Source organism: Gobio gobio (genome assembly GCF_949357685.1).
Source record: "Gobio gobio genome assembly, chromosome: 2".
In the NCBI taxonomy this organism is placed as follows: Eukaryota; Metazoa; Chordata; class Actinopteri; order Cypriniformes; family Gobionidae; genus Gobio; species Gobio gobio.
The window spans coordinates 51,309,666-51,335,068 of record NC_137098.1 but is presented as its reverse complement, the minus strand read 5'-3'; the positions used below and the strand labels follow the sequence as shown (position 1 = coordinate 51,335,068).

The 25,403-nt window shown below is 40.7% G+C and overlaps 1 protein-coding gene across 1 annotated transcript in view; it reads left to right on the top strand.

The window, feature by feature from the left end:
- Positions 1 to 12,654: 12,654 nt before the first annotated feature.
- Positions 12,655 to 25,403, top strand: part of zanl (zonadhesin, like) — a gene marked incomplete at both ends in the record, with an annotated part of 46,301 nt that continues 33,552 nt past the window's right edge. Inside the window, 26 exons of the mRNA XM_079838232.1 lie at positions 12,655 to 12,728; positions 15,133 to 15,158; positions 15,593 to 15,736; positions 15,984 to 16,246; positions 17,678 to 17,762; positions 17,859 to 18,008; positions 18,121 to 18,285; positions 18,496 to 18,596; positions 18,859 to 18,937; positions 19,056 to 19,196; positions 19,289 to 19,482; positions 19,566 to 19,710; positions 19,798 to 20,042; positions 20,151 to 20,299; positions 20,379 to 20,507; positions 20,615 to 20,753; positions 20,848 to 20,989; positions 21,127 to 21,323; positions 21,421 to 21,559; positions 22,085 to 22,201; positions 22,311 to 22,435; positions 22,927 to 23,072; positions 23,852 to 23,995; positions 24,100 to 24,207; positions 24,316 to 24,485; positions 24,822 to 25,024. Coding sequence (XP_079694358.1) covers positions 12,655 to 12,728; positions 15,133 to 15,158; positions 15,593 to 15,736; positions 15,984 to 16,246; positions 17,678 to 17,762; positions 17,859 to 18,008; positions 18,121 to 18,285; positions 18,496 to 18,596; positions 18,859 to 18,937; positions 19,056 to 19,196; positions 19,289 to 19,482; positions 19,566 to 19,710; positions 19,798 to 20,042; positions 20,151 to 20,299; positions 20,379 to 20,507; positions 20,615 to 20,753; positions 20,848 to 20,989; positions 21,127 to 21,323; positions 21,421 to 21,559; positions 22,085 to 22,201; positions 22,311 to 22,435; positions 22,927 to 23,072; positions 23,852 to 23,995; positions 24,100 to 24,207; positions 24,316 to 24,485; positions 24,822 to 25,024 — 3,720 coding nt within the window. The remainder of the gene's footprint in view (positions 12,729 to 15,132; positions 15,159 to 15,592; positions 15,737 to 15,983; positions 16,247 to 17,677; positions 17,763 to 17,858; positions 18,009 to 18,120; positions 18,286 to 18,495; positions 18,597 to 18,858; positions 18,938 to 19,055; positions 19,197 to 19,288; positions 19,483 to 19,565; positions 19,711 to 19,797; positions 20,043 to 20,150; positions 20,300 to 20,378; positions 20,508 to 20,614; positions 20,754 to 20,847; positions 20,990 to 21,126; positions 21,324 to 21,420; positions 21,560 to 22,084; positions 22,202 to 22,310; positions 22,436 to 22,926; positions 23,073 to 23,851; positions 23,996 to 24,099; positions 24,208 to 24,315; positions 24,486 to 24,821; positions 25,025 to 25,403) is intronic.

Below are 25,403 nucleotides of genomic sequence, written 5' to 3'. Positions count from 1 at the left end.
ACTCAGGCTGCTGGATATATCGAGAACGCAATTACGTCACAGCCGTTCTCGCTGCAGCGAGCGCTTGCTGCCAAGGGAGTTATAAAACTGCCTTATGGCAGCGTGCATGCTCTCTTCACAGCGCGCATTCGCTGACTAGAGCGCATCCTACATCATAACACGCGCTCTCCGTCTAGAGCATAACGGTGTTGTAAAATGGCGGCCAAGCCTGCGCCCTTTTTTCACTATATCACTTCTCCCAGTCCCCTCTATTCAGGCGGCTTGAGTGGTTCAACACTGTAGGTAATGTGTCCACTACATAGTGTGCACTCCTGCACAAGCACGGTTAATTCAGTGCCACAAAATCACTCAATAAACCTGATATTCTCCCAGTTCCCTTGGTTCAGGTGACTGGAGATGTAAATATTGCAATTAACTAGCCTGTGGTCAAACATGCTCGGTTGCACACTAACGCTGTTATGCGTTTACCTCTGTGAACTCGTACGCCGCGAGTACTCTAATGTAAGTGGACCACACATTATTTGCAATGAATCAGAGCTTTTCTAGTGGCTAGGCAGACCCGCGCCTGCAGAGCACGCGCTATCCATGACTGCCAGAGCCCTGCCGCTGAGTGTGCATGTGGACGAATCTTGCAAGAATGCGTCCACTTTACAGTAACACAGTGTCACGAGTTCATCTGTAGGCAGTGTGCCAACATCAAAGTTGTACCCCTACACTCAAGCACTTCCCTGTGTTCCCAAGCTCCCTGCACCCAGGCGGCTGGAAACATTATTCCCACAGTCGACGAGCCCGTAAACAAACGCGCTCACCTGTACACAAGCACCATTTCGCCGGCGACCCAAATAAAGTGTTCGCCCGCTATTCTGCGTTCCCCGGCCCCCTGCACTCAGGCGGCTGGGAACATTATTCCCACAGTCTACGAGCCCGTGAGCAAACGTGCTCTCCTGTACACAAACGCGATCTCCTTGGTAAGTGCCACTTCCACGGCGACCCAAATGAAGCACGCGCCTCTCACAGTGCCACTAGCACAATGCAACCGGGCTAACAGGTCCCTGTTACTCAGTGACCCGCCCCACAAATTAATTCAACCCCTGGCTTCGCAAGCCGAGGCCTGGCAGGCTATTTCCGGCATTTCGACATGGGTGTTGAACATAATAAACAAGATTACTCGCTACAGTTCGCTCGCAGACCACCGTGCTTTCGCACTGTGGTAGAGACAACGGTGAGAAGCGACATGAGTCACGTGCTTCGAACCAAAATATCAAAACTGTTAATAAAGGGAGCGGTGGAAACCGTGCACCCCTCACAGAGCGAGTCAGGCTTTTACAGTCCCTACTTCCTTGTACCAAAAACGGGCGGTGGTCTCAGGCCATTCTAGATCTCAGACATCTGAACAAGGCCCTTATGAAGCGCCCGTTCAAAATGTTGAAAATGAAACAAATCCTCGCACACATTCGGTCCCTTTGGTCTATCTCTGGCTCCCCGCACGTTTACGAAGTGCATGGAAGCGGCGCTAACCCCGCTGAGGCTTCGGGGAATAAGAATTCTCCACCATCTCGACAACTGGCTCATAGTAGCTCAGTCAGAGATCCAGTTATTTAACCACAGATCTTGGCTTCTCAACCATTTGAAATGCTTGGGCCTCAGAATCAATGTGGCAAAGAGCTCATTTACCCCTTTTCCACCAAGGCAGTGCTAGAGCTAGAGGAGCCAGAGCCTAGTTTCAAATCGGTTCTTTGTGTTTCCACACCCAAAGCCCCAGCTCCAAGCCAGGAAAAGTGGTTCTTAAGTAGCACCAAAACATTGCTGGGCTAGAACAGGGCTAGAAGTAAGAACCGATTACGTCAGGCGCTGGGGGCGGGGTCAACAAGACCAACACAAACTTGAGATCCGCCATTGTTGAAATAGCAGCTAATGGAGCTAACAGCTGTTGCTCGTTTGTAATCTCCGTCTATACAAATTACGGCGAACTGCATGAATGCGTTGGATTCGCTGTGTTTTCGTTGTGTTTTGATGCCGATGTAGGATCGTAAAGCCATGTGAATCAATAGTAACGCAACGTTTGCATTGTTGATGGAAGGCTTGTTCGCAGCGGTGCTGTGCAGAGACCGATCGCCGTATGATAACGAGTCCAGCGAGAGCATACGACTCCTTATGCTTTTAATTCACTCATGCGTTTTTTTTTTATATCATACGTGGATCGGTCTGCGCAGCGCAGATGCATCTCGAACAAGCCTGGTGTGTTTGTGTTTCCCGCTGCCCAGGGTTGCCAGGTTTTCACAACAAAACCCGCCCAATTGCTACTCAAAACAAGCCCAATCACGTTTCAGGGGGGCTTCCCCGGTAAAAAAAAATCACAATTGGGGGTAAAATATGTGTTTTTTTGGCATGGTTGCCTACTAAAATTCACATTCCTGGGGCTAAATATCACATAATTGGGGTCACTTCAACCCGCGGACATGAAAAACAGCCCGCGGACTTGACAACACTGCGCGCTAGCGTTGCTGAGAAAGATGAGACATACAGTGAGGTAAGACTGGCTCTGTTGTGGCTCTCAGCATGTGGAAAAGCAAACGGTTCTTAGAAGGCTCCTCAGTCGAACCAACTATGAACTGGGACTAGCTCTGGCTCGGAACTAACTCTAGCACTGCCTTGGTGGAAAAGGGGTAATTGTCTCCCACACAGAACTTTTCGTTTCTGGGAACGGTGTTAGACTCACTACAGATGAACGCGTGACTGACGTCACAGCGCACGCTCTCTGTTCGGAACTGAGCGGTTTCCCTCAGGTCCGGTGCATACACTCCTCTCAAACACTTTCAGAGCATGTTGGGTCTCATGGCCTCGGCGGCACCAGTCCTCAGACTAGGTCTGTTACACATGCGCCCCCTACAGCGCTGGCTGAATCGCCGTGTTCCAGCTCATGCATGGCTCTCGGGCCGATTAAAAATCAAGGTAGACCACAGCTGTGTGTTGGCTCTGGCTCCTTGGAAAAATCCTGTCTGATATCAGACGGGTGTGAGTTTGGGCACTGTTACAAAGTGGAAAGTTATCTCAACAGATGCATACAACCTAGGTTGGGGAACCCTTTACGAGGGCAGGCCAGTCTCCGGTCTCTGGTCAGACTCGGAAAAGAGCCTTCACATGAACTGTCTAGAGATGAAAGCGGTCACACTATCGCTAAGTTCTTTCCTTCCGTACATAAAGCACCACCATGTCCTGATCCCTACGGACAGCAGTAGTCTTTATAAATCGCCAGGGTGTCTAAGGGCGTTTTCTCACCTGAAAGTCCGCACCAAGGTCCGAACCGAAGTTAATGTTTTGATACTTTTTATATATTCGGTTAGTTTTGGTTTGGTTTCACATTGCAGCGGACTAAAGAACTTTACATGACGCACTTGCGTCCACTCGTCATCATCTATGTGGGCTGCATCTGGACATTGATTGGTTTGTAAACGGACGTGCGTCTGACATCAGCGTCTTTGACAAGTTGAATGAACGGACGCATATCGTGGTTGCCACTATTGAACAGTGCGCATTACTTTACTATTTTTTTATTCGTTACGTTTAAAAGTGGACATTTCAAGCTTTATATACACATATTTCTCATGTTTGTGAGGCAAGTAGCCTGCTGAGTTTCGGTTTATTTGAGACGCGCTCAAGTTCATGTGTAAAGCATGTGATCGCTCCCGTGATTATTGTCTGCTATAGATTATTTGCTTCTTATTTATTAAATCCAGGCAATTATCTGATTAAACGTTGATTAAAATTAAGATACAATTTATACAAAACGAAATTCCCATTAAAGAAATGCTTTCTAAGCAAAATCATACAAAATTTAGTTCAAAATTATTTCTGACTTTCTGTCTACTGACATATTGCGCATATTTTCACTTTTCATAATCAATGTAGCCTAGATTGAATTTAAAAATAACGTTATAATATTTAAACATAAACAGGAACTTCCTGTAAATGGTCTGAAAGTCCGAACCATACAGAAAATGCTTTCACACTAGAAACGAACCGAACCTTTGTTCAGTTTGATCCGGACCGAGACTACCTCTTTTCGTCTGACCAAATTTCGTCTGTTTGGTCCGGACCGTGGTATGGGGGAGGTTTCACACCTGCAATTTTGATTCGGACCAAACTGAAAAGTCCGAAAATCCGGACCAAACAAGGTAGGTGTGAAAACGCCCTAAGATCTATCGATCTGCACACAATGGCGGAAAAAGTCCTAATATGGGCAGAGCACAACCTGAGCTCGCTGAGAGCGACTCATGTGCCAGGCATTCTGAATCTGGGTCTGGACATGCTGTCCAGGGGCAAAGTGTCCCCAGCGGAGTGGTCTCTTCACCCACAAACGATTCAGACAATTTAATTTGGGGCATGTTTGGAGAGGCAAAAGTGGATCTTTTCGCCTCGCAAGACAATGCTCAATGCCTAATATATTTCTCCAAACACAAGGACGCGTTGGCCCACGAATGGCCCAACCGAAGGCTTAAGCCGCCCCGCCCCCTCACAGTTCCTGTATGGGATCTTTCTATAGTCCTACAAGCTATGTAAGAGCCCCCATTCGAACCACTGCAGTCAGCAAGCATAAAGCACCTTTCACTCAAAAGCTGCATATCTGCTGGCTCTCGCGTCCGTAAAGAGAGTAGGCGACCTACACGCCCTCTCAACAAGCGCTTCTGTCTGGAATTTGGGCCAAATGACTCTAAAATCCTCAAACCAAGGCATGGATATGTACCTAAAGTGCTTTCCACTCCATTCAGAGCACAGGTGATCACTTTATCGACGCTGCCGTCCTCGCAGGACGAGGAAGGCGCAAGCGCACTTTGCCCAGTCAGGGCACTCAAAATATACATAGAGCGTTCCGCAGCCTATAGGCGGTCGGAACAGCTATTTGTCTGCTTCGGGGGCTGCACTAAAGGAAGCCCGGTCACGAAGCAGAGATTATCACGATGGATAGTAGACGCTATCGCGCTGGCTTATCAAGCCACGGGTCTCGTCTGCCCTATAGGCGTCAGGGCTCATTCCACAAGAGGCATGTCCTCGTCATGGGCCTGGTCTAATGGCATACCATTAGAAGATATCTGTGCGGCGGCAGGCTAGGCCTCTCCGTCCACGTTCATCAGATTCTATAACCTAGATGTCCCTGACTCCCTGCCTTGCAAGCAGGTGTGTTTTCTACGTAATAAGGGTATCACCCTCTTATGTATTCACAAGCATGCATCATATAGCCCGACACGGTCCGGCTACGCTCTATAAGGCCCGACTATGTCTGGCCAGCATAATGCACATTTACCCCCTAGGAAGCCCACTATGGTCGGCTTTAAGGGGCTCGTTCTCTCCAGTCGGTTAGGGCTTACGCCCTGGCTGTGGAGATCTGCACGCACGCCGTTTTACACTGGTCCCCCTGCGTTATGCTAACGCAAAACGAGTGACTCTCTCGAAAGGGAACGACTCGGTTATTAACATAACCTCGGTTCCCTGAGAGTAGGGAACGAGTCTTGCGTAGCATGCCGTGCTAGTGCTAGCTCAGTGTGTCGCTTCAGTCGATTTTTTGAACTGAGTCCCTATGGCGAGGCACGGCCTTTTATAGGCTCGCTATGCAAATTCAGGAGGGCTATGCGGGCGGGAACAAAGAAGACGTCCCATTGGCTCCCTCCGATCAGCCGCCTCGCCATAGGTTGCCTGCAGCTGCAGCAGCACAGCCAATCAGCGCGCACCTGCGCTCTGCTAGGTGTACTGTGCAGCTACACTGCGTTTTACATGGAAAATTTTAAGGATAAAATTGACTTTAGTCTCGAGGAAATACGGAGTACCCCCTGCTTTATGCTAACGCAAGACTCGTTCCATACTCTCAGGGAACAGAGGTTATGTTAATAACCGAGTCGTTACTTCTGATGTAATTGCATTAAATACTGTATAGAACAATTCTATATAGCTAAAACAATAGTGGATTAAACATTTAAATGTAACATCTAATGTTAAAATGTATATGTTTTTACTGTAACTTCAAGAATAATTTATGCCACTTTATGTTATTTAGCTATTTGAAATAATTAAAAGAGCAGTTTCATGTCTGTATTGTTCAACTAGTCAAAGTTGATATGGGATTTAAAAAGTAATTAGTAATAAGTATCTTTTTTAGCGATAGTAATTAGCAGGCCTATATCTAATTACACTGTTGAAGATGTAGTAACTAGTAATTAATTACTTAAAAAATAACATTTTTATAATAATTAAAAACCTCACCCAACCCTGAAAATGAGCAAATATAACGAACAGAACAGGGGGTAGGCTACGTTACAAACAACGACACTTTTTTTTCTTTGTACAGATGACAAAGTTATCAAAACGATCCTCCTTCACACCGATCCATGAAAACGACTAAAACGATATATTATGCATGCCAGGCCAGCAGTTAGCAATGTCACGATATTGATTTACACTGTGAATTCTGAGGAATGAATTGAGCTTTTCTATTCTCATTTTAAAGCGGCCATATCTGTCACAAAATGAAATCAACTGATTTAAAGATGTTTCGGTAACACTTTACAATACGTGTGCACTAATAGGCATTAAATCATGCTTAACTAATGCACAGATAATCATGAGTTAATGTATGACTCATGAAGAACTAAACCATTTATTAATGATTACTGCATCAGTAACTAATGAAGATTCTACATGATTAATAGATTAAGTAATATATGAATTTCTATTAATTAAATATGACATCATGGATTAATTCCCAAATAACATATTATATTAAGTAATAATGTAAATTAATGAGTTAATTACCACAATGGGTCAAAGCCATGCATTTTAACTTCCAGTTTCCTGCTTTAATTCATCATTAGCTAATGATTTGCAAAGCCATCATGTTATGACTTTACTTGTTGAGGCACATGACTGTTAACTAATTGTTAAGTACCATGTCATTGTGGTTATGGCTTTTGAATTAATTTTTTAATTAGTTAATAGTCATGTGCCTCAACAAGTAAAGTCAAAACATACTGATACCTTTGTAAATAATTAGCTGATGATTAATTAAAGCAGACAACTGGAAGTTGAAATGCATTGCTTCAACCATTGTGGTAATTAACATATGAATTTACACTGTTAATATAATATATGTTATAGGGAATTAATACAATATGACACATTTAACTGATAACAATTTAATGATTACTTAATCTATTAATCATGTAGAATCTTCATTAGTTGCTGATGCAGTAATCATTAATAAATGGTTTAGTTCTTCATGTGTCATACATTAACTCATGATTATCTGTGCATTAGTTAATCATGAATTAATGCATATTAGTGCACCTGTATTGTAAAGTTTTACCAATGTTTTCAATGGACCAAGGGAGATGGACTTGATAAAAGCATGTAATTTTCTCACTCAAATCACTGCCGCCCGCTGCTTCTTGCTACTGATTGCTTTTAGAGGGAAAATTTGCTCATAACTGCTTGTCTAGGATTTGCAAAAAGTTGGCAAAAGTTCCAGTGCGTATCTGTATTTGCGCTTTTCAAATTATTCAATTTCCAACGTGTTTTCGCTTTGGTGAGTAATGTAGCCAATCATAGACATGTTTGTTGATTTCTTGAATGCAATGGCCAATCATTGGTGTCGAAGTTAGAATCCACTCACCGCTCAAGTTTTTGTCCAGTGCTGAGTTCTGCACGCGCGGTCGCGCGCAAATCATCTCAACTAACTAACAAAGTGTAGACATTATGTAAATAAGAGATTCATTGTGTAGTCAGCTTCACTGATTAATATGGAACTTTGTGAGATTGCGTTTATTAAATGAGTAACAGCTTTTAGTGATTATAAAGGGAATGCTCTTTGTGTGCGGTCTAGGTGATATAAAAAATGTTATAGGCTTATATTAAGAATTTGAATGAAACTGTTGTTTTCCAGTCTTGACAAGCGGCCACATACATGCTTCAATACATAGGCCCATCCACATATAAATGAAGGATTTTCTCTCGATATTGTGATGACTAACAGTGATAAATATTTATGTAGGCCTAAATCAGGCGCATATAAATATAAGGAAAACACAATTCCTGGCTGCATGTCGATATCCATTGATTACTGGAGCTTTGGTAAGCTGTAAGGAACACTATATCAAGTCCAACCTTTAAACTGATAACCGTTTGTTTTACTCGCGTTTTCCCCTATTAAATACAGTCACCCAGCTGAGGGGGCCTGTTCTGGCGGGAAAGTGATGTCGATGCATGCCATCTATAGACTTAACACCTAATACGCATGCGCATGATGTCACCGTTTTCACAGATTCGCAATTTTATTGTTTACACAGAGACCATAACGGCCTTGTTTTCAAAAACTTGCACTTTTTGATACCCGTTGTGAACGGCAAAAACACATAAAAAGATTTTAGTTGAAAACGGTGTCGTGTTAACTTAAGGGACTTGAATACACAATAATAATGAACTAAACGGAACAGGTGTGATTAGCCAGGAGAGACATGAAACAACTATAAACATACTAAAAGTCAAAAACCATCAAACGTATATACAAAAATTATAATATGACAATTATGAATGCCAGGCCATTAGTTGCTCATGACGTCACCGTTTTCACAAATTACTTCATTTACAACAAACAATAACTCATAAAAAGTTTTCAATTTTTAGTTGAAAATGGTGTCATGTAAACGACCCCTTAGTTCCTGTTTACTTTGTCCCTGTTCATTGGTTGTCATGGGCTGTGTCCAAAATCACACTATACCCATAAATAGGGCACTATTGGAGGGGTCCAAAACCATAGTGGAAATTATCGAGTCCACTCATTCAATTCCATAATGCACCACAATAACTAGTGTACAATTGATGTAAGGTATATACAGTATGTTTCCATGTCAGAGTTCAAGATAAATCCTTTATTACCACTGAAGCTGCCAGTTTGCTAATTTTCAAATGAGTATTAAACAGCAAGCACAAACTGGTGGAGGGGGGATTATGGTGTGGGTTTCAGGGGTTGGGCTTGGCCCCTTAGTTCTAGTGAAAAGAACTCTTAATGCTTCAGCATACCAAGACATTTTGGACAATTTCATGCTCCCAACTTTGTGGGAACAGTTTGGGGATGACCCCTTCTTGTTAACATGACTGCGCACCAGTGCACAAAGCAAGGTCCATAAAGACATGGATGAGCGAGTTTGGTGCGGAGGAACATGACTGGCCTCAACCCAATAGAACACCTTTGGGATGAATTAGAGTGGAGACTGCGAGCCAGGCCTTCTCGTCCAACATCAGTGCCTGACCTCACAAATGCCCTTCCAGAAGAATTACACACTCCTAAACCTTGAGGAAAGCCTTCCCAGAAGAGTTGAAGCTGTTATAGCTGCAAGGGGTGGGCCAACACCATATTAAACCCTACAAATTAAGAATGGGATGTCATTAAACTTCATGTGTATGTAAAGGCAGGCGTCCCAAAACTTTTGGCAATATAGTGTATGTATATATTAATAAATGTTTAATTTTACTGGTAATTACATTTTCATGAATTAAACAGCAAAATTGTAATAACCCGTTAAACATAAAAGTATTATTCAACCATTTAAGACATTTATCCTTATATAGAGCCTTTTTGGCATAAAGCTTTCTTTAAAATTGAGTCAAGAACCCTTGGGCTCTATATAGAACCCATTTAGACAATTTTTTTCTAATCATTGTAAAAAATAAAAAAATAAAGATTTATTACAGTTTTTCTCGATTGCTAAAACACTAAACCCCATTCTCTGAATCAAATGTTCAGTGAACTAAACCAATTTGTCAAATCAGACACTCTTTTGGCAAAACTCTAAACACATTCTCATTCACTAAACACCTTTTGCACTGTGATGCACTTGTGCTGCAAATTGGTAAACACACGCGGCAAACAGTAAACACAACTACAACACAGTTGTCATCTGTAAAACACAATGACTCAAAATTGAACACACTTGTTTCTAATGATGTGATTAAAACAATTGCCCAGAATATAAGCCAGTTCAGAGGGCACAGGTGTGTTGGGTGGATGTAAGAATGGTGGGAAACAATCTGAGAGGCAGAGGAAGAGTAAGAGGAGGAGGAGGAAGAGGAGGAAGAGGAGGAAGAGGAGGAGGAGGAGGAGGAGGAAGAGGAGGAAGAGGAAGAGGAGGAGGAGGAAGAGGAGGAAGAGGAGGAAGAGGAGGAGGAGGAGGAGGAGGAAGAGGAGGAAGAGGAGGAAGAGGAAGAGGAGGAAGAGGAGGAAGAGGAGGAAGAGGAGGAGGAGGAGGAGGAGGAAGAGGAGGAAGAGGAGGAAGAGGAAGAGGAGGAAGAGGAGGAGGAAGACCAAGAGCAGTCATTTCAGATGATATTCGAGCAACAGTCATAGACCATGTTCTTGTTCATGGTATGACAATGAGGGAAGCAGGCCTACGAGTTCAACCCAATTTGAGCAGATTCTCTGTGGCCACCATTGTCAGGACATTCAGAGAAGAAAACAGGTAAATGTTTCTTTTCATTTCGGTAATTGAAAGTTTACTGTATTCATTTGAGCCAGTACATATCTTTGTCAACAGAAAAATTACTGGGGGGAAATAACCTTTCTTTCCATACATTTTACACATACAATGTAATGTCCATTACTATTTACACTATACTTTACTGTATGTAATACTGAAAGTGCATTTTCCCTTCTTGTAGAATTGCAAGACTACAACATGCGGGTGGAAGGACTGGTATGTTCTCCCAACAGCAAGAGGCTCTCATTGTTGATATGGTCCTTCAAAACAATGCAATCCGCCTGCGTGAAATACAGGAAAGAGTTGTTGAAGACAATGCAAACTTTGAAGGAATGAACAGTGTCAGCCTTTCGACCATTGATCGTGTCCTCAAACGCAACAGGCTACGCATGAAGCAAGTGTACAAAGTACCCTTTGAGCGCAACTCAGAACGGGTCAAAGAACTACGATGTCAATATGTACAAGTAAGTGTACACTCAGAAACTTTCAGCTCTGATGCTTACAGTACAATTCTATGCTACTAGCCAACCGTTACTGTAAACTGCCCTTTATACTAGTGTAGGGTATGTAAATACTGTAAGGTGTGTATACAAATACACTTGCAGAAGTTTGTCTTTCTGTATCACTTACGACTGTAAACTAATTACTGTATGTATCCTTTTTTACATGTGTAGAGAGTGTTTGAACTGGATTCCATGGAAAGGCCCCATGAATGCATTTTCGTTGATGAAGCAGGGTTCAATCTGGCAAAGAGGAGAGGGAGAGGCAGGAACATTATTGGCCAACGTGCCATCGTGGGTGTCCCTGGCCAGCGTGGTGGCAATGTCACCCTTTGTGCAGCCATAAGTAACCGTGGGGTTCTCCACCATCATGCAACCCTGGGGCCATACAACACTGAACATCTTTTAACCTTTCTGGGTGGTCTTCGGGATGTTCTGCTTGAGCGTGAGCACCAGGATTATCAGCAGGCAGTGCATGCTGTGTATGTGGTGGTTTGGGACAATGTCAGCTTTCACCGGAGTGTCCGTGTACGTGAATGGTTCAATATCAACCAGCAATTCTTAAATGTTTTCCTTTCACCATACAGCCCTTTTCTAAACCCAATCGAGGAATTTTTCTCTGCGTGGCGGTGGAAGGTCTATGACCGAAACCCATATAACGGGGTAAGTCTTCTAGAGGCTATGGAATTGGCCTGTGGTGACATAGGTGTGGAATGTTGTCAAGGCTGGATCCGACACACCAGAGGGTTTTTCCCCCGTTGCCTGGCAAGGGACAACATTGCCTGTGAGGTGGATGAAGTCCTCTGGCCAGACCCAGCACGAAGACGCGACGCTGAGGCAGACTGAATTGTGTAAAACAGACTTTTCAGTTGCACAACATTTGAGTTTATTATGCTTTTCATTTATAATTTTCTTTGACAGTACTAAGTGATGGTTACTGTAATATTTTCTTTATTGCAAATGGCATTTACGTACTGTGTATACAGTAACAAACAACATTTTCTTTAACTGCATGCCCTGGATGCTGTGTTCTCCATTTTTTTGTGTTGTGTCTAATGATTGCTCCATAGTGTTTATATATTGATGGGTTGTGTTTATGATCTGAAAGCATAGTTTGATTTTGAGCACAGGTTAAATAGTTTAGGGGCGAGTGTTTGATTTTGCCAGAAGAGTCAAAGGTTTTGGAAATTTAGTTTGAATATTTGGTTTTGTGTTTACAGTTCTGAGAAAATGGTTGACTGTTTCAAGAAATGTGTTTTAGCAATCGAGAAAAACTGTAAAAAAAAAAGAAAAAAAAAAGGTGATAAACCACATGGGGATTCCTGCTTTGACATTTCAATTCAAAGGTCAATGTACTGTGTGAGCTATACTACACTGCATCTTCTGATAAACGTTTCCACCCACAAAACCTAAGAAATCCGGGGGAACACACCCTGGTCCTATCACAAACAGTTACTGATTCACTAAACTGGTTTTGCAATAAGCTATGTAAAATAATATTCATAAAAGTGATAAAAAACTGATACACACCTTCTCAAGCCCTGCCTCACCGACCACACATCAACCAATCCTTTATAAAGTCACACATCTTTCTCGCTTCTGTTTTAGTGAACATAGCATCCATTAATCCAGACATGGGACATCTGGAGTTAATCCTAGTATTGATATGGATAACAGGTTGCTTCACCATAGACAACAGCGAGAACAGGTGAGAATTATTCAGTAATTTGGTATGTTTCAGCAATCATGTGAATTTAAACCTAATTTTGCTTTTAAGCATATTCAGTAAAAGAGATTATTGTATGCACTGGCAGAATTAGTATATATTATAGTAAATATTAAAGTACAGTATATACAACGAACATGATTCATTTAAATACAATTACATTAGGAAAACAGGCAAAAACTCTGAAAATGGAAAGGGTAAATGCTTGTTAACATAGAGTTTTGCTATTTCTTAATTTTGTACATAACATTAATGCATTGCCAAGGCATTTATTGTCACTTTCTTACAGTCTTTGTTTAAATGTAATTAAGCTTTTAACAACTCATTTAAAAGCAACTTTGATCTTAGACCATGAAAATATGAAGAGTTTGGTTCCGAAACGCAACAAATCCATTTTGATTAATTTGTGTAAAAATGTGTTAAAGAGAGAGCGAGAGAGAGCGAGAGAGCGAGAGAGCGAGAGAGAGAGAGAGAGAGAGAGAGAGAGAGAGAGAGAGAGAGAGAGAGAGAGAGAGAGGGAGGGAAAAAACATGAGAGAATAACATGGTGGATATCGCATTTTGCGTAAAATTCAATGACGACCAGATACAATACAGATTTTGGCGTGAATACATGAAATCAGGGCCTGAAATTAACCCGACCACGCGCCAAATGCAGGTGAATTTTGCAATTGGCAACACTGTCAATCTACCTGCCACATTGGCAGGTAACCAATGAGAATTTAGTGATTCATTGGGCAGTTTGAGAGGATGCGACTGCTGTTTCGGAACATTCATGTGACTACAACCTCCTCTGACTACGTTTGGATGTGCGAGTATTAAAGATGGGACGAGATAATGCAACGTAGGCTACAGTACAATGACAGTTGCACAGATGTGTGTGCGTGTGCATGTTGGGAGTTGGGAACCAGTGAGAAAATGTCCCGTACCCGGTAACTTTACCAGTAATAATAATATTAATGTAGTTCTGTTTAAAGGTTCCTGAACGCTGTAACTAACAGCTGCCAGGACCTGTTTACGTGACTAAATCATCCATCAACACAGCCGTGTGTGATGTGTTCACTTACGAGCTGCGGTAGGGCTAACGTATATCTGTGGACTCAAGATTAGCAACAGTCAGAATATGACTGTCTGTGACACGGGAAATCAATTAATAAAAAGATTTTTAAAAATGTATATTATAAGAGTTATTACTTCTTATATTGATTTTGTTAATAACTTGACAGCACTTAAATGTGTATTCTTACAAGTTAAAGAACAATGTTTGTGGGACTAGTGGATTTTTTGAAGGGGCAAGTGAAAGAGAATTTTACTAGACAGATTAAAACGTCAAGAACAAAAAACAACTATGGAATCACCAAAATACAAGAATGATTCTGCATTAATTTAGTGTAAGTGGCGATCGATAGTGGATAATAACATATAGCCTAATGTAATGTATAATAAACTGATGGTAACAATGTTGCGCTGTTGACGCTCCCTTAGCCTCTCGAGGAGAAATCAATTAATTAACATGAAGTCACTTACATTTTAGATGCACAATTGAGTGTTTTTGTTCGATTTCAGCAGCGAAAATAGTTCCAAACAAAGATCATAGCAGAACCATAACAGTGTGTTACTGAATGATTCAGCATTTTGAATCAATCGTGTGTGTCAAAGATTCAATGACCTATACATAAACGACTGCCTCATTCTTAAATGAATCAGCCGTTTGAACGAATCGACTCGATGACTCACTCATTAAGACCTGTTTCATGTTTAAACATTCTTTCCAACATTTCTTATTTGTTTATATTCAAAATATTTAAAACTCTCATAACATTTTTTTAATGCAGTTGTAATTTTTCAGTGCAAAATATTTAATTAGATTGGTAACAGCCCTACAGTGTCTTATTATTCAAATTTAATTTATAGATCAAATTTGAAAATATAAACTGAAAGCTGAAGCATAGCCTATATTTAATAAGATTATGGAAAAAATGCCCTTTATAAAAGGTAAAAATATCAAAGATTTGCAGATTTAAATATGTCAAAGAAGATTGAACACTGTTGAGAATATTTCTTCAGAATAAATTATATTTACAACACACACACACAGACAAAAATCAGGACAAGCACGTGAACAGGCTTAATGTCGAGCCCTGTGAGGCAAAAAGAAAAAGAAAAAAAGTGGCTAGTAAAAAGTCACTGTGGCAGGTGGATTTTTAACTAAGTCCACATGCCACAGTGGCTGGTGGTCAAAAAAATTAATTTCAGGCCCTGCATGAAAATTTAATCTAAGTTAATCTAAGTTAATCTAATATTTAACATGCATATAAAATATAGCCAGCTCTTTTGTCTTTTTTGGTATTAGTTAACTCAGGCTCAATTATTTCCTGTTTTTATAGATATGCCGTGACAGAGAGAGATGCTGGTAAGTAAATCATCATATAAAATGTTAAACGGGACAATGATTAACCAGGGAATTAGCGCTATTGCAAGATTTCCTTACTTGTTCAGTCACCAAAAAACATGCACAAAATATTCACACTTGCAATCAAGCAAGGACACATGTGATTACAAAATGACATGATAACTGGTTGTAAATGGGTGGAGTATGGTAGGCCTTTATAAAGCATATCTGTGGTCCATGTCCATTACCAACACATTACGAACATAAAGAACATTTATGGCATGTTACAACTGGAAAACAATACACACAAATGTTAATATTACTCATTCCTCATTTTAGGACTGGTTATGATTTAACACCATATCCTTAAATCATTTTAAATCAACTAGAATTCCAGGTAAAGTCAATTCCAGAAAATTCCTTCCACGGAAAACTGAAATGTCATGTTTTTCTAGTGTTGGCCTCCTGTGACTTCAACCAAAATGAAGCACCTTTCTGCAACTTCCAACAAGACATCACAGATCACGGTGATTGGACACGCCATGCTGGACCCACCCCAACATTAGGCACAGGACCTAATGGAGACTATCCGGATGGCTGTGAGTATGAGCGCCACACCAACAACCAACAACAATCCAGTGATCAGTCACTGAAGATGCACATTCATTGGCGAATGTTTTTCAGCAGCACTTAGGAAAAAAAATTGAAATACTAAAATTACAAATGTTTACAAAATTAAAGTACACTAATTATGTTACACTAATTAATTACAAATCTTTTGTCAGGTAACCTATGAAATTGTAAATCACTTTTTGTTAATGTTCCTTGCAACCCTTCCCCCCATAGCTGGCTATTACATATATCATGAGGCTGACAACAGCGTTAATGGACAGAAAGTACGCCTCCTCAGCCCAATTATTAGTAATGGACCTGCTGAGATCTGTGTACAGTTCTATTACTACATGTATGGCAGCGACAACAGTAACACTCTGACTGTGCTGGCCAAAAGTTCCAGCTCTGAGGAACAACTGTGGCAAAAAACTGGGATTCAGAGCCCGTCATGGCTTGGAGCTTCTGTCACAGTGCCCATAACAGCCGGGCAGACTCAGGTAAGTCGTTCTGCCAAAGATTGCTATTAGTGCTAATGCAAGTGTTCACGTAAGGCTATAGAAATTATTCCAAGGCTCTAACATGCTTTTTTAAAATGAAATACACATGGGTGCCGTCCTGCCATAACTGACCACATTGCCTTAAAAAACTGCCAAAGTATCGGGGCCTTTGTAGAAGATAGAAACACTCAGTTTCAGTCAATATCATGTCAATCTTGAGTGCCTAGTATTGCATCATTCATATCGCTGAAAAGTCTTTAGTTTTATTATATTTATAAAAGAAAGATGCGCTGTACAGAGTCTTTCCGGAAAAAAACGAGCGGCTGGGGGCGTGTGGGCTGAAAGCTGTGACATCCTTAAACGTGGAAAAAACGTTATCCTAAATAAACCATGGAGATCAATAGGATATAGCCATACGTATATGATCCAGAATCAAATCTAGAGGCTGAAATTGAACAGGAGCAGCAACAACGACGACTATAACAGGACGTCTTAATGGTAACTTACTATGTAACGTTACTGTAAAACGTATATAGTTAAGTTACCTGCTTATAGCGGCTTGTCATGCGCGAGTTTTGCAACATTTGTGTGTGTTTACTCATGGTTTATGAGGACATAAGATGAGTTATGGACTATTGTATGCAATTTAACAGTAGTAGCAGCAGTAGTCGTAGTTAGCAGTAGCAAGTCAGTTTTGCAAGTCAGACTAGTGTGTGGTTGCATAGAAAAACAATGGAATAGTAGCGCATTTGAATGAACGAGTCAATAGCTAACAACACAAAGACATTTGAAGCCGTTTTACTCACCGCCTGCTTCCAGCACACGAGTCACGACCGTGAACCTTAATCGCTGGAACCGCTCCATCTTTCAGCTAGACAAGCAAAACCGGAGTTGAACTGGGCCTTGTTTATAAAACGATCAACGCCGAGATGCAGGGGTCCCATTAATGCTGGGTTCTTTTGGAAGCTGTACAGGGTTGTCTTGGGTTGTCCCGGACAACCAAAAACACACATATTGGGCGACATTGTTGATTTCGCGCAGCCGGCTTCCCTAAACTACAGCCGAGCACAGCGCTATAATAATAATGGGCGTGCATTTGCCCTCTAGCTCTAGTCGCGCGCACGCTCTTCCGGGAGAAGAGCCCGTACAAGGACATTCCGCCCTAGCTCACGTCAGATGGACCCATGACCCATACTCGAAAAAAACTTTTCGAAACTAATGAGAAACCGGAAGGATTCTTTTTGGCTGAAGTTTTTTTTAAAACTTTGTCCATGTTTAGCATGGGAATCCAAGTCTTTAACAGTGTAAAAATCTCAGTATGCATGAAACAGCACTGCCCCCCCCCCCCCCCCCCTTTAATGACAGAAGGACTCCCACAGCATGACAGAAAATTCCCCTTCAGCCTGCTTTAATGTAATTTTTCTCTTCTAGGTTGTGTTTCAAGCAATGCGTGGGCTTTCTTCGTCATGTGACACTGCCTTGGATAACATTGTCATCAGCGAGGGAGCCTGTGCTGGTACTTTATTCTACCCTTATTGCAGGTTACAAAGATACCCAATTCATATTACTATAATAATAATAAAAAGGTTTCATATTTTTTGTTTTTTTACAGGCTGTATAGCTGGGTGTGATTTTGATGAGAGTGACTATTGTGACTGGAGTAATGAGGTATCAAATGACAAAATATTTGGATGGGAGCCTAATACTGGGCAGACAGAAACACCAGGCACTGGCCCTAATGATGATTTCTCCAAACCAGGACGTGAGTCCAACATTCCACCCTGGGAATTTGATCAGGACAACAGTGATTTTAAGGAGTTATTTCAGCCCTCTAAACATTCCCTATTTTCTCAAACTGTTTCTTTCCAATGCAGTGGGGTCATACTTGTTAATGGACTCCAGCTATAGCATTGAAGGAGAATCCGCTCAGCTCTGGAGTCCCTCTACCTCAGCCTCTGGTTGCTTGCAGCTGGACTTTCATTACTACATGTATGGTAGTGCAACCAACATGGAACTTAATGTCCATGCAGTCACTACTGGTAAGAGTCATTATATATGGTGAAGATTAAGAGTTTATTTAAACGTCTTTAAAGGACAATTATAATATTAAAATCTCAGGATCATATCCACATATTAAACCAATGAATCAACTTTCAAAAATCTGATGCACAGTGGTTTCTGAAAAATGTATAATACGGATTAATTACAGAGATATTTGCTCAGATTTATGTATTATTATTTTGTTTTAGGTGGGGCACTTGGAGACCCTATTTTCAGCCTCAAAGGGAATCAAGGTCAGGCCTGGAAGCCTGCAAGTATTCGCTACATTGGCACAGCTGGTACAGTGCAGGTCAGTTTTATTATATATATATATATATATATATATATATATATATATATATATATATATATATATATATATATATATATATATATATATATATATATATATATATATATATATATATATATATATATATATATATATATATATATATATATATTAAAGAATTATGTGCCTATTTGAGTTACAAAGTAATGTGTTATAATTCATTATAAATGTTTTCAAAGGTGCACATGTTTACACTGTAATTCACATTTTTTTATTTCAGTTTGTAGTTGTTGGTGTGTTTGGTGAAACAGACAAGACCGATATTGCAATTGATAGTGTCTGCATTACCACTTGTACAGGTAGGTGGCAGACTGTGTCATTTTAACGCTATATGTAGCGATTGTCACTTGTCACATAGTAAAAACAAAATTACTGAGAGAGCACAAGTCTATTGATTGTTTTCTTGCTTGATTTTAGCAACTCCAACAACTCCTAAACCATCTACACCCCAAACCACTACACCTAAACCATCTACACCCCAAACCACTACACCTAAACCAACAACACCAAGTCCATCAACTCCTAAACCAACAACACCCAAGCCAACTACTCCACCAGGTAAGTTAAACTTTCTAATTTTTTCCTTATAAAAGTCTATCAAGAAATGACAATGTTTGTATAGCTAAACAAGCCTTCATGTCTTCCAACAGTGAACTGCCCTCCAGACTCTGAATACATTGATTGCGGCCCAGCCTGTATTCCTTCCTGTGCAGAGCCCTCCACCAACTGCTCTGGTTCTTGCATCAGCGGCTGCTTCTGTAAACCAGGATTTGTTTTCCGTGGCCGGCGCTGTGTTCCTATTGAGCAGTGTGGGTGCCTGGATGAAGAAAACAATTACTTTGAGGTACAAAAGTTGTGAGGCTGCATTTTTAATCTTGTTCTGGGACCTAAGCCTTTGCTTTAAACTTGGTCTGTATTTATGCTCAGCCTGGGGAGATCATATTTGGAAATGGCTGTTCCAAGTTGTGTCGCTGTGCTGGCAACTACACGTTCGACTGTGTGGACAACACCTGTGACCCTGTGACAGAAGAATGTCGGGAGGTTGGTGGAGTGCACGGCTGCTACCCTAAAGGTAATGTAAAAAACATCCATAACAATCTTTCCTTAAACAATTTTTTTGAATTTATATCTTTGACACCAAGATATTTTTCTCACACAGGAACCTCCACTTGTATTGTTTCTGGTGACCCCCATTACACTACCTTTGATAAACGCCGCTACGACTTCATGGGAAACTGTTCTTACCTGATGTCCGAACCTTGTAACAGCACAGATGTGCCTTACTTCGCTGTATACACAGACAATGAGAATCGCTACAACAATCCTCATATCAGCTATGTAAAAGCAGTTCATGTCCATGCGCTGGGAGTGATAGTGTCCATTCTGAAAGGAGGAACTGTGCAGGTAAGAGAAAAACATTAATTTCAATATTACTGCTAATGTACATATACTGTATACATCTTATGTAGAGGCACATTCAAAAGGACAGTTGTGTTTTCGGACTTTTCTCAGGTCAATGGTACCAATGTGAACATTCCTCTGAGTCCTGTCAGTGGTGTTGACATTTTTATGTCTGGCAAGCACTACACAGTGGCCTTGAACTTTGGAGTAACTGTACGTTATGATGGAAACCACTTTATGGACATTAAAGTTATCAAGGAGTGAGTATGATTCTTATAAAAGTCTTTTTAATAACAACTATTATAGCTTGATTCACTTGTACATGTGATAATTTTACAGCTATGAGGACAAACTTTGTGGACTGTGTGGGGACTACAACGGAGACCCTAAGGATGACTTCCAAACCCCGACTGGTGAACAGGTCCAAAGCCCCAATGACTTTGGCCACAGCTGGAACACAGACCCTAAGTAAGGCAATATGCAATGCACATACTGTTAGTTCTAAAAGACTCATCTACAGTATGTTATCTATTAATTCATATCATAGATGACTTAACTTTGATTCTGCCCTTCAGGTGTAACAAGCCAGAGGTCGACCCAACCCCAGGATGTACAGATGCTGAGCAGGATTTGTATGAAGGTCAGGCTTACTGTGGTATCATTTTGGACACCAATGGCCCATTTGCTGCTTGCCATCCAAAAGTCAACCCCAATGTGAGTGAAATCAAATCAGTTTTTAAAAAAATGCTTTAGTGTATAAATTTAACCATAAAAAAAATATTTACATATCTTAACTCTGTGTGTATAGGGTTTCTTCAAAGACTGTTTATTTGATGTGTGTGAGCTGGATGGAGCTCATTCTGCATTGTGCGAAGCATTAGAGTCGTACGTCAACGAATGTCAGGACCGTGGCGTCACAATTGGACCCTGGAGAAACAGCACCTTCTGTCGTATGTCTGAAAAAATACATATTCCTAAACCATAAACTCTAACAAAAACCGACGACATCAATGGCTTTTACTATTTCTCATACTGTCAGATAGAGTGAAGTTTATGATTAGCACTAACACACGTTCTTCCTCTCTAGCTCTGAAATGCCCACCCAACAGCCATTTTGAATCATGCGCCCCAATTTGCCAACCGTCCTGTAACCCAATTCCACCAAATCAGTGCACTGGGCCTTGTTCTGAAGGATGTGTTTGTGACCCTGGATACATCCTCAGTGCTGGCCAGTGCGTAAAAGAAGACACATGTGGCTGCAGGTATAATGGACAGTATTATCAGGTGAGGAAACTGAATGTGGTTTCGTTTAGAACAGCAATGGTTTGTTATAGTATTTTTCATCAAACTAACATGATATTTCCTCTCTGTATGGTTTTAGCCAGGTGAAGAGTTCTACACCAAGGACTGTGACCTACTGTGCAAGTGTGACCCCCCATTCGTTACCTGTAGTGCTGCTGACTGTCCACCAATGGAACAATGTGGAGTACAGGATGGCGTAATTGGGTGTTACCCAGAAGGTGAGTGCCATAATAAGGTAAACTCAGTAAATGCATTTTCATTCCTGTATCATCCATTCATTCATCCATCCAATTTCAGTCAAGGTAAAACAATAATTTGTCTTTTTAAAATAAATGTCTGACTGAAAACCATACTAGTCCAGTTTTTGCATTATTAGCTAACGGTTTAGATGCAATTATTGCTCAGCTTTGTCCAGCATGTATATGCATTAATAAGACAACAACTGGCCTCATCTTTGTGTGCTGACTCTGAAATACAGATGTTATTTGTAATAAATCCTTCTTAATATTTAATTACGCATTGCTTTATGTATATTTGGCTTGAAATGGAGACTGTAGCTTGACTATGTGTGTGAACTTACTTTATATAAAAGCATGGTAGTAGGATGTTGTATTACATGCAAAGAGATTATAACATCACAACAAGTTTTCATTGTTTACAAAGCGTCTGATAATATCCTATTGCACTTTATACAAACCTTAGATTAAAAATACTTAATCGTTCTCTTTTGGCAATCCCCACAGGATCTCAAGACTGTATTATCTCTGGTGACCCTCATTATAACACCTTTGATGGCAAATACTACAGCTTCATGGGCACTTGCACCTACACTCTGGCCCGCACCTGTAAAAACAACACTGGTAAGCAATGGCCAAAACTGTGTTAAAACTATCCACAATCAGCAGAGTTTAAATAATCCAAGTGTACAGCTTTAAAATAACTTTACTTTCCTCTCTCCTCGGTCTGCAGGCCCCTGGTTCTCCATAGAGGGTAAGAATGAAGAGAGAGGAATTTCTGGCGTTTCTTACCTGAGGAAACTGTACGTGACTGTTGATGGTGTCACTGTGACAATGATGAAAAACAGGAAAACTCTGGTCAGTATCCACAGCAGCTGCCATCATTAAACCACCATTAAAATCACTCTGTAATCTTGAGATAAATAATTAAGATTTTAAGTCAACAGCTAAACTATATTTTAGATTTTCTGACATTTAAATCTCTGAGATTAAGTAAATTAACATAATAGTTTTCATCTTAAATACTTTCGTTCAGTTGTTCCTAATCTATCCCTCTGTCCATTTTCAGTTTTCCTAGAATAATCGTTTTTTTTTTTTTTTATCAAAAGAAACTCACAGTTCTTATTATGGAATTAAGTACATGAAAGCAATAGTTATGAAACACTCCTAAATATATTATTTTAGCTGTTCCTAATCTGTTCATAGTCACAATATCTCGGTCCATTTTCATTTCATCAAGAATAATCTTTCCTATACAACAAAATAAAAAAATTCCACAGTTCTTCTAGTCAGAGCTAACATTATTCTTCAGTCCATCTCTATTGTTTATCTCTTTTTCACACATCTAGGTAAATGGACTCAGGGTGTCCCTCCCCCACTCCCCATCTCCACTTATTTCTCTGTCTCTTGCTGGCCAATATGTAATCCTCACAACTTCGTTCGGCCTGGAGGTGAAGTGGGACGGCAACCATTACGCCAAGATCTCTGTTCCCAGGTACTGAAACTCTGAAAACAGCCTCATTGGAATATATACACAGTACATCACTGACCATTGTCAGTGTTATTTGTCAGGAAACACTAAGACCCATCATGATTCCGCAAATGAAGATCTTTTTAATGAAATCGGAGAGCTTTCTGTCCCTCCATTGACAGCCTACGCAACTACCACTTTCAAGCCCCAGAAAGATAGTAATGACATCATCAAAGTAATCCATGTGACACTAGTGGTCTAACCTGGTTATGAAGCGAGGAAAAATGCTTTGTTTGCACAAAATAACCCATAATTTACGACTTTATTTATAAAACATGAATCCCAAACGCACGTTCATGTAAAAATGTCTGCTCTCGCGTCAACACGCATGCATCATGGCACTCTCTTGGATATTTTGTAAATAAAGTGGTAAATTATGTTTGCAAAAATAAAGCACTTGTGTAACTTCAGAAAATTGAGGCTAAACCTCTGGAGTCGCATGGATTACTTTAATGATGTCTTTACTACCTTTCTGGTACTTGATAGTCACGTAGGCTGTCAATTGAGGGACAGAAAGCTCTTAGATTTCATTAAAAAAAAACGTAATTTGTGTTCCGAAGATGAACAAAAGTCTTATGGGTTTGGAACGACATGAGGATGAATAAATTATGACAGAATTTTAATTTTTAGGTGAACTGTCCCTTTAAGGGTTATAGGACTTAAAAAGTCAAAGCAACTCTGAGGAAATTAACATCTTTACATCAATCTCTCTCTCTTTGTTCCTCTCGCTCTCATTTTATCAGTTCCTACTATGACCAGATGTGTGGCCTGTGTGGAGACTACAATGGAAACCCCAACAATGATTTCACTAAGCCAGATGGTTCCCAAGTCGACAGCTCAAATCAGTTTGGTGACAGCTGGCAAACTGATGAGGATGAGGATGCGACGTCAGTACCTCTTACTTTTCTTCATTTTATCTACTGCACATGCAGCACAATGTTTTGAGGATTAGGTCGACTTCATATGTTCAGTGATGATTTTGTGTTTTCAGGTGCAAGCCTGACCCTGGACCTCAACCACCCTGTGATCCTGTGCTGGAGGGTGTGGTGTCAAACCCAGATAACTGTGGGAGAATAACTGACACAACTGGACCTTTTAGGTTAGGACTTGCCAAACTATGAACTTTCCAAATTCTGCTAAAAAACAATGTCAAAAGACTTTTAGTGCTTAACCATTGTACACTTTCTCTTACATTTGCTCCTCACAGGGACTGTATAAGTGTGGTGGACCCGTTGCCTTTCTTCCAGAGTTGTGTTTTTGATATGTGCCGTTATCAAGGGCTGCAGCAGGTCCTTTGTGACCAGCTTCAAGCTTACACTGATGCTTGCCTGAGTGCAGGTGCACCTGTCTATCAGTGGAGGGAGCCAGACTTCTGCCGTGAGTCATACTCTCATATAGATTGTATTGCATCGCACAAAGTGTATAATGTTTTAAACATAATAAAGCAGTTAAATTTGGAAACTTGCATCCATGCAAGAATAACATTTTACATATGCAGTAAAAAGCCTGCTTTCAGCTCTCTCTAATACATCTATTCATCACTTACGTTAACTTTAGCCTTATTGTTTTCATAATTTATGAGGCTTTTATGACAGGAATGCCATCACTGAGGGAAGAGGACATGGGCTGGGAAACGACATACTCCACACTGCATCCCCACTTCAGCCTTAATGTCACAGTCAGTTACTGATGCTTTACCCCATTTTTCTACAGCTCTGGTATGTCCTCCAAACAGCCATTACTCCATATGTGTGAGCTCCTGTCCAGAGACATGTCTGGGTATCAATGGACCACCGGGCTGCAGTGAGAAGTGTGTAGAGGGATGTGAGTGCGACCCTGGCTTCATCCTCAGTGACAACAAATGTGTTCCTGTTAAAGACTGCGGCTGTGTGGACCCCTCAGGCTCCTACCACCCGGTGAGTTTAAAACCAGGGCAGACCCATGGGGTTCTAGGGCCATGGACGAGATTATGAAAATAGAACCCGCTGATGTAAAATTTGTCAAAATATTGGGTTACACTTTATTTCGATAGTCCACTTTAAACATTCTACTAACTATAAGTAACTTTGCAACTACATGTCAACTAACTGTCATTAGAGTATTAGTTGACTGTCAGTAGGCTGGTAGGTTATGGTTAGGTGTTTGGGTTCGGGTTAGTAGAATAAGTTGAATTGTAGTTGCCAAGTTACTTATAATCAGTAGAATGTCTGTTGGGGGACCAACAAAATAAAGTTTTAGTAAATATTAATCAGACAGTCTACAAATACTCTAATGACAGTTAGTTGACATGTAGTT